At 43.1% G+C, this 9,788-nt stretch overlaps 1 protein-coding gene across 1 annotated transcript in view; it reads right to left on the bottom strand.

The window, feature by feature from the left end:
- Window positions 1–9,788, bottom strand: part of LOC141326076 (uncharacterized) — a 214,985-nt gene that overhangs the window by 56,056 nt on the left and 149,141 nt on the right. Inside the window, exon 5 of the mRNA XM_073834775.1 lies at window positions 3,371–4,157. Coding sequence (XP_073690876.1) covers window positions 3,371–4,157 — 787 coding nt within the window. The remainder of the gene's footprint in view (window positions 1–3,370; window positions 4,158–9,788) is intronic.

The following is a 9,788-nucleotide window of genomic DNA, read 5'->3' as shown; positions in this document are numbered from 1 at the left end:
TAATGGAGTCTGTTTGGATTTGGCAGTATCTATTCTAGAATCTATTCTTGCTTCTGTTAGTGAGAAATAATTATTAGCCCTGTATGGTATAATGATTTCCCTTCACACATAGTGGTAAAAACAAAAAAAAGTATGCAGATTTTTACTACTGTTTATTATATCAGTAAGAAGAAAAAAAATGTGTTTTACTACATTATTATAATCTAGAATTGTATTTTCTCTTAAATAAAACAATTCTTAACAATTATTAACAATTAAAAAAATAATTATATAGAGGAAACATTCAAGAATTTATTTATTTATTTTTAAAGGTTTTTTTTTTTTTTTTCAAAAAGAAGAATAACAACAGAACTTGGCAAATAGTTGCGTGGTCACCATTGCATCTTAACATAGGTCATAATGGATACATACAGAGGTCAAACTACAAGACATAAAGACATAAACACAATCCATTTTTCCCAGTATTGATAATATGTGTCCATTTGTAATCTCAGTGCAAAAGTAATTCTCTCCATATTTTGAACACTGGTTACTATGTCCAACCATACTGACTTTGTTGGAGGATCCGCCTGGAGCCACTTTCGTGTTACAGCTTTCTTGCTAGTTGCTAATAAAATCTTTAATAAATACTTATCTCTCACTGTCAGATGAGCTGGTAAGTTACCCAAATAAATTGTAGAAAAAGAATAATCAATTGCATCGTCAAAGATATTATGTATTACTTTTGTTATCTCCTGCCAGTATGACTGAATAGCTGGGCAGCTCCAAAATACATGAAAGTGATCTGCTATTTGTTCCCCACATTTCCTCCAGCACACCACCATACCTGTATCACCAGTCTGAACAGATTTTAACTTGGGGGTTATAAAGTATCTAACCAGATTCCTCCAGCAAAATTCTCTCCCCAAACCAGAGCTAGTAGAAGTAGCTTGAACTGAACATATATTCATCCACTCTTTCTCTGAAATAGCAAGACTGGCTTCTCTCTCCCATTTCAATCTAACCTCCCTAGTTGAGTGTTCATTATTGGATTGATTAGTTTAATAAAGTTTTGAAACAAGTTTCCTATTATCTTTATTTTTATAAAACATCAAAAAATAAATCTACTAAATTGGGGTCATGTTTCTCCAAATATTTTATTTCACTGTTGAAATAAGTCCTGGTTTGCAGGTACCTGTAAAGTAAAGAAGTCTAATTTTTCCATACCATACCTATCTGAGATCTCCTGAAAACTATCTAGTTCTCCCTTTAAGGCAATTGAACTAAAAGTAGTGATGCCAAGTCTATTCCAAAATTGAAACCTCCCATCAGATTTTGCTGGTTTAAAGTCAGGGTCAAAGGTGACCCATCTCAGTAGTCTTGATCGTCTTTCCAGTGAGTGTGATTTACATTTTTTAAACCAGATTCTAAAAGGAACTTTAGTCCATTGATTTAAACTATTACGATTCTGTTTATACAAAGTTTTGTTACCTAGTAATGATTGCAGTGGTATAGCTAACTGTGAAATTTCCAGATCTTTCCACTTTGCTATATAATCTGGGTTACAGAAGCATGCCAATGATCTTAATTGAGCTGCCTTGTAATAATCTAACAAGCAAGGCAGTGCTCTGCCCCCTTTCTCTGTAGACAGTTGCAGTGTTTTAAATTTAATTCTTGGCTTCCTACTCCTCCAAATAAATCTTGAAATCCACTTATCCCATTCTTTAAATTGTTTAAGAGGGACTTCAATTGGTAGGGATTGGAAGAGATACAAGAGACGGGGAAGCATGTTCATTTTTATTGTATCTATTCTATTATGCATTTCTAAGGGCAGCTGGGACCATCCTATCTATATCTGATTTAATTATCTTATTTACAGGGCCATAATTACTGTCAAATAATTTTGTAGTATCTTTGGTTATTAATATTCCCAAATACTTGATACTTGTTGCATTCCATTTAAATTTAAATCTATTCAACATATCTCTCTGAGGAGTATAATTAAAACTTAAAATGTGTGTTTTTTTGAACATTTAGTTTATATCCTGAGTAGGTGCCGAATTTTTTTTAAATTGACATCAGTCTAGGAATACTAACCGCTGGTGTTGCAACAAACAGCAAAACATCATCTGCATACAAACAAATCTTTTTGCTCTAAACCTCTAACACTTATTCCTTTGATTCCCTGATCATCTCTAATTGACTGATCTATGGGTTCAATATTCATTGATTCAGCTTTATTTATAAAGCACTTAACAACCACCTTGCAGCAGACCAAAGTGCTGAACAATAAAATTAAAATTAAAAGAAGGCACGCATTATTCAAAATAAACATTTAAAACACTAAGAAGTCTACACATATAGGGCAAACATTTACACGATCCAGCAAATATCAGCTCAGGAGTCAAAGGCCAAGGAAAAAAGATGTGATTTAAACAAAGACAGCAAAGGGGCCTGCCTAATGTTAAGAGGTAAAACATTCCATAACTTGGGGGCAGCCAATTATTAATACTATAAAAATAATAAATGCTTGGCGTGACTTGCCTGGAACGCTACAAAGTCCTGAGTCGTGGTTTGAAGACGTGATTTACGAGCTCAAAAACCTGCTTGGAACGCAGCATTAGTGTGTATCCTGTCACAAAATGTGGCGAAAAGTACTGCACAAGGGGAATAGTGTGATTAAGGTGTGTACATGTCTTCCATAATGCGACTAAAATAGGAATACTCCACCTGTCTTAATTCGATTTGTGTTTATTCCGATTATGACTTTAGTCGGATTAAATTAATCAAAAATATCAGTTTACATGGTTGCTTCTTAATCAGAGTATTGTCTTAATTGTTTTAAAATCGGAATATTGTTGTCCATGTAAACGTACTCAGTGTCCTTCACTTGTGCTTCAACCAAAAAACAGTGCACTTCCTGTGAGCTCTCCCTTCAATTCTTGGCATACAAATGTGAAGATTTACTTTGAAGACAGAGCAAAATACATTGTCTATAGTCCATATTATTCCTTGCACGTTTATGCATTAAACTCTGTCAAACAAGTGTATCATGGGCAAGACATATTTCTTTAAAAAGTGAATTAGAATTTCTATCATAGGAGCCTTATATAGGATTCTAATTGGAATACTTTGGGATTTTATAGACAAGGAAACATTTTGCACATTCTGAAAGGGGTGTAAACTTTTGACCTCAACTGTAACTGCGGTTTCAACAATGTGGTTGCCAAGAAACAAAGAGGTGTAGGTTTGTAGAGTAATATACAACAGGTTTGAGTGTGGCTCAACCAATTACAATCAAGGACCAGAACTGTCCGTTCTAGACATTTTGTTTGATACTCTTTACACACTGAGGGGATCTGTTAGGCTTCTCTCTATTGTGAATTCGCATGTGCCTGTTAAGGCTTTCTTTATGTCTGAAACTCTTTCCACACTGTTTGCATTTGTAAGGCTTCTCTCCAGTGTGAACTCTCATGTGAATATTAAGGGTTCCCTTTTCATTGAAACTCTTTCCACACAGTTTGCATGAGTAAGGCTTCTCTCCAGTGTGAACTCTCATGTGTCTGTTGAGGCTTTCTTTTTGTCTGAAACTCTTTCCACACTGTTTGCATTTGTAAGGCTTCTCTCCAGTGTGGACTCTCATGTGAATATTAAGGGTTCCCTTTTCATTGAAACTCTTTCCACACAGTTTGCATGAGTAAGGCTTCTCTCCAGTGTGGACTCTCATGTGTCTGTTAAGGCTTTCTTTTTGTCTGAAACGTTTTCCACACTGTTTGCATTTGTAAGGCTTCTCTCCAGTGTGAACTCTCATGTGTGTGTTAAGGGTTCCCTTTTCCTTGAAACTCTTTCCACACAGTTTGCACATGTGAGGCTTCTCTCCAGTGTGAAAGCTCATGTGTCTGTTAAGGTATCTTTTCTGAGTGAAACTCTTTCCACACTGTTGGCAGGTAAAAGGGCTCTCCATGGTATGAATTGTCTGGTGGACTTCAAGATTTCCACTTTGAGTGAAACTCTTTCCACACAGTTTGCATGTGTAAGGCTTTACTCTATTGTGAATTTTCATGTGACCATCAAGATATCCTTGTCGACTGAAACTCTTTCCACACTGGTTGCATGAGTAAGGCTTCTCTCCAGTGTGAATTCTCATGTGTGTGTTAAGGTGTCCTTTTTGAGTGAAACTTCTTCCACACTGTTGGCAGGTAAAAAGGCGCTCCAAAGTGTGAATACGCCTGTGGACATAAAGGTATCGTTTTTGCTTGAAACTTTTCCCACACAGATGGCAGGTAAATGGTATCGAAGTCTTTTCAGACTGTAAGGAACAAAAAGATTTTTCTCCAGATATGAAATCATGAAGATTTTTAAAATGATATTTCTCTTCAGTTTCATTCAGATCTTCTCTCTCCTCTTTCAGCGCTGTTAGGTCTAAGGTGGAAAAAAAGGAATAAAAGTTAACCCAAATTTAGTGGCACAAAACAATTAACATCAAAACATGTAGATATGTAAGGCATGTATGCTAGATCCTATACCAGTGTGTACAAACCTGATCATGCTCAGCTCACATGTCACACTTTAATTTTTCAGATCATCAAAACAAATTTAAATATTAATCAAAGATTACATGTAAACACAACATACAGTTTTTGAATTTTTTTTATCATGAAGGGAAATCCAAACCCACATGGCCATGTGTGAAAAAGTGTTTGCCCTCTAAACTAAATAACTGTTTGTGCCACCCTTAGCAGCAAAAACTGCAATCAAGCATTTGCGATAACTTGCAATGAGTCTGTTCCAGCACTGTGCAGGAATTCTGGCCGACTCATCTTGACAGAATTGTTGTAATTAAGCCACATTGGAGGGTTTTTTGAGCATGAACCGCCTTTTTAAGGTCATGCCACAGCATCTCAATAGGATTCAGGTCAGGACTTTGACTAGGCCACTCCAAAGTGTTCATTTTATTTTTCTTCAGCCATTCAGAGATGGATTTGCTGGTGTGTTTTGGATTATTGTCCTGCTGCAGAACCTAAGTTAGTTTCAGCTTGAGGTCACGAACAGATGGCCGGACATTGTCCTTCAGGATTTTTTGGCAGACAGCATAATTCATGGTTCCATTTATCACAGTAAGTCTTCCAGGTCCAGAACCCAGACAATCACACTACCACCACCATATTTTACTGTTGGTATGATGTTCTTTTTCTGAAATGCTGTGTTACTTTTACACCAGATGTAATGGGACACACACCTTCCAAAAACTTCAACTTTTGTCTCATCAGTCCCTCATCAGAGTATTTTCCCAAAAGTCTTGGGTATCAACAAGATTCTGGCAAAACTGAGACAAGCCTTTATGTTCTTTTTGCTCAGCAGCGGTTTTTGTCTTGGACCTCTGCCATGCAGGCCATTTTTGCCTAATCTCATTCATGCAGTTGTGCAGGCTCTTTAGATTTTGTTGTGGGGTCTTTTGTGACCTCTTGGATGAGTCATCGCTGCACTGTTGGAGTAATTTTGGTCAGACGGCCAATCCTGGGAAGGTTCATCACTGTTCCATGTTTTCGCCATTTGTAGATAATGGCTCGCTGGAGTCCCAAAGCTTTAGAAATGGCTTTATAATCTTTTCCAGACTGATAGGACTAAATTACTTTCCTTTACTTTTGTTTCTGAATTTCTTCTGATCTCAAAATGTGTAGCGTTTGAGGACATTTTGGTCTACTTCACTCAGGCAGGTCCTATTTATGATTACTTAATTGCGAAAAGGTGTGACAGTAATCAGGCCTGGGTGTGGCTAGAGAAACTGAACTCAGGTGTGATAAAACAGTTATGTTTTAACACTTTTTCACACAGGGACATGTGTGATTGGATTTTGTTTTCCCTTCATTAAAAGAAACCTTCATTTAAAAACTGCATCTTGTGTTATCTTTGATTAATATTTAAATTTGTTTGATGGCCTGAAATATTAAAGTGTGACAAACTTTACAAAAATTTAATAATCAGGAAGGGGGCCAACACTTTTTCACACCACTGTAAAACAGACAAGAGTCCAACACAATCATAAAAACTTAACTTGCATACTGTGTTGAAAGCCAACGAGTAAAGATGAATTTTAAGACTAGGTCCCCCGGTTTTTAACCTTATGGCAGGAACAACCAAAAGTAAATGCTCAGTGGATCTAAATGCTCTGGTTGGAGTGTATAGCTGTATTAAGTCAGAATATGCTAGTCCATTTAGTGATTTAAACACTAAAACTAAAATCGATTAAAATCAATTCTAAAATGAACAGGAAGCCAAAGGAGAGGTGCTGTGACAAGCGGGACGACCAAGAGTGAGGATCCAAATGCAAGGCTTTATTATGATGATTGTAGACAGGCAGACAGGGTCAAAAACACCAGCAAACATGAACAGCAAAGATAATCCAATAGCGTAATCCAATAAACAAGCGTGGGTCAAAATCCAGGTGGGCAGTCCAAAGGAAACAATGAAATGAAAACAAGAAACTAGAAAACTATGACTAAGACTGGGAAAACAAAAACAGAACTATGGCTAGGGAAAACAACAAGGAGACTAGGAAAACCTGAGAGCAAGGAATAACGCTTGGTAAAGTCCACAAATGCAAATCAATACTTCGCGGTGTGAGTGTGTGTGAAGCTGGCTTTTATGGAGGACAAACAGGAAGTAACCAGCGAAGCAGCAGAGGGAGCAGCAACAGTCAGTGAGGGGCAAGACTCCCTCTGCTGGCCTGGTGTGACATAGCCCTACCCAAGGAGCGGCTTCCAGATGCTCCAAAAAACAACAGGAAGAAACAGTCCAGGGGAGCGGTGGGGGGGCCAGGAGACTGAGGCAGAACAGGTTGGGCAAAGGCCCTCCTGAGCAGAGCCGGAGGCAGAGCAGTCCTCCGAGGTGGAGCAAGAGGCTTAGGAGCCCTCCAGGGCGGAGCAGGAGGCGGAGCAGCCCTCCGGGGCGGAGCAGGAGGCTTAACGACCCTCCGGGGCAGAGCAGGAGGCATAGAAGCCCTCCAGTGCGGAGCTGGAGGTGGAGCAAGAGGCTTAGGAGCCTTCCAGGGCAGAGCAGGAGATGCAGGAACCCTCCAGGGCGGAGCAGGAGGCGGAGCGGCCCTCCAGGGCGGAGCAGGAGGCGTAGAAGCCCTCCAGGGCGGAGCAGGAGGCTTAGGAGCCCTCCAGGGCGGAGCAGGAGGCGCAGAAATCCTCCGGGGCGGAGCAGGAGGCGCAGAAATCCTCCGGGGCGGAGCAGGAGGCGGAGCGGCCCTCCGGGGCGGAGCGGGAGGAGGAGGAACCCTCCAGGGCGGAGCAGGAGGCGGAGCGGCCCTCCAGGGCGGAGCAGGAGGCGCAGGAGCCCTCCAGGGCGGAACAGGAGGCCGCATCATGGACTGGGACCTGGGGAGAGCAGAGACAGAGGAGGCAGACAGAACAAGGAGAGAAGTAAAGAGTTCGTAGGAGTACGCTGCCTCCATGGCCATGACTGGGCAGACAGGAACTTCAGAAACGGCTGTCGTGGTCGTGTCAGAGACGACAGGGAGTCTAGGCGGTGCAGGCAGAGCATGGAATCTTGGCGGAGCAGGCAGAGCAAGGAGTCTAGGTGGAACAGGCAGAGCAAGGAACCTTTGTGGTGCTGGCAGAGCGTGAAGCCTTGGCGGAGCGGGCAGAGCGTGAAGTTCCGCTATGTACCACCAGACTCTTGCCACCAGACTCATGGGCAGAAGAGGCCACTGGGGCGCAGTGTGCAGCCCACACACTCAAAATGGCGATTGCCATAATAGGTAACGCAGTTGGCAGAGGAATGCCCTCCGGGTCAGTGGGCGTGAGGCTTGGGAGCGTTGGCTCTGCGTGACTTGGGAGCATTGGCTCTGCATGGCTTGGGAGCGTTGGCTCTGCATAGCTTGGGAGCGACGGCTTGGGTGAGACATGACATGGCTCTGGATGCTCGGGTGAGTCCTTGCTTGTCATTGAAGGATCAGCTGTGACCTGACTTGGCGTGGCTGGCACAAATATGACGTGACTTGGCGTGGTTGGGAAAGCTGGAACTTGACTTGGCCTTAGTGGAATAGCTATAACTGGACTTGGCCTGGCTGGAGCGGTTGTGTCTGGACATGGCTTGACTGGACCTGATTCAGGAGGTACAGTAGTGTCTTGATGTGACTCTGCAAGTACTGCTGTTACTTGTTTGGATACAGGAGGTGTTAGGATGTCTTGACTTGTCTGAGGGTATGAAACTTTAACTTGGCTTGACTCAGGGAGTACTGTTGCATCTTGACTAGCTTCAGAAGATAAAGCGGTGTCTTGGCTTGACTCAGGGAGTGTGGCTGGATCTTGACTTGACTCAGGAAGGGTTGCTTGGCTTGACTCAGAATGTGAAGTGGTGTTTTGATGTGACTCTGAAGGAACAGCTGCTGTGACGTGATTTGACTTTACAGAAACAGCAGACATGACCTGAACAGACTGTGGCTGGACTGATGTGATGCTAGCGAGCGCTGGCTTGGCAGACGTGACATTAGTAGATGCTGGCTTGGCTGATGTGGCGTTAGCAGGTGCTGGCTTGGCTGACGTGGCGTTAGCAGGTGCTGGCTTGGCTGACGTGGCGGTAGCAGGTGTTGGCTTGGCTGCCATCTTTGCAGCAGGCTCTGGCGTGGCAGCCATCTTTGCAGCAGGCTCTGGCGTGGCGGCTATCTTGACCAGGAACTCAGGAACAGGAGCCATCTTGTGAACGGACTTTGGGACGGTGGCCTTCTTGTGAACAGACTCGGGAAGGGCGGCCATCTTGGGAATTGTCGCTGGAGGGGCGGCCATTTTGCAAACAGGATCTGGAAGGGCGGCCATTTTGGGTGCAGACTCAGGAAAGGCAGCCATCTTGTGAACTGGCTCAGGAACAACAGCCATCTTGTGATCAGGTTCGGGGATGGCGGCCATCTTGTGAACAGGCTTGGGGGTGGCAGCCATCTTGTGAACAGGCTTGGGGATGGCGGCCATCTTGTGATTGGGCCTTGGGGTGGCAGCCATCTTGCGAGAGAAGTCAGACGTGGTAGATTTCTTGTGAGCTGGGTCCAATTGGGTGACCATCTTAAACGCGGACTCAGGAAGAATAGTCATTCCGAAAGCAGATTCTGGAAAGGCAGCCACTTTGTGAGCAGGTTCAGGAAAGGTAGCCATCTTGTGAAGGGGCTCTTGAAAGGCAGACATCTTATGAACAGGCTTAGGAGAGGCAGCCATCTTGTGAACAGGCTTTGAAATGGCTGCCATCTTGTGAACGGGCTTTGGGATGGCAGCCATCTTATGCTGTAGCTCTAGGCTGGCAGACATCTTGTGCTGAGGCTCGGGGCTAGCAGACATCTTGTGCTGAGGCTCTAGGCTAGCAGACATCTTGTGCTGAGGCTCTAGGCTAGCAGACATCTTGTGCTGAGGCTCTAGGCTAGCAGACATTTTGTGCTGTGGCTCTAGGCTGGCAGACATTTTGTGCTGTGGCTCTTCAACAACACTCACAGTAAAGGGAGAGCCACTCAATCGCAGTGCAATGTCTATATAATGTCCTAAAGTCCAATGTGGTTGCTAAAGTGGCATTGAGGAGCTGAATGGTTCAGAAAGTCCTCCATGAAAAAATATCATCAAGCATAGGTCATCCATGGAAGTCTGGTTAGCTAATTTGACAAAGTCTATGACATACTCCTCAAGAGACCACTCACCTTGTTTAAGACGCATAATCTGAGTGGCTGGGTTCATGGTGAACTGCTGGTGGTGAAATAAAGCCGCTGGATCCGGGTTTGGCGAAGTATTCTGTGACAAGCGGGACGACCAAGAGTGAGGATCCAA

Source organism: Garra rufa, chromosome 2, assembly GCF_049309525.1.
Source record: "Garra rufa chromosome 2, GarRuf1.0, whole genome shotgun sequence".
NCBI classification, from domain to species: Eukaryota; Metazoa; Chordata; class Actinopteri; order Cypriniformes; family Cyprinidae; genus Garra; species Garra rufa.
Note: the sequence above shows the minus strand (reverse complement) of the source record. Positions and strands in the feature narration are given on the sequence as shown.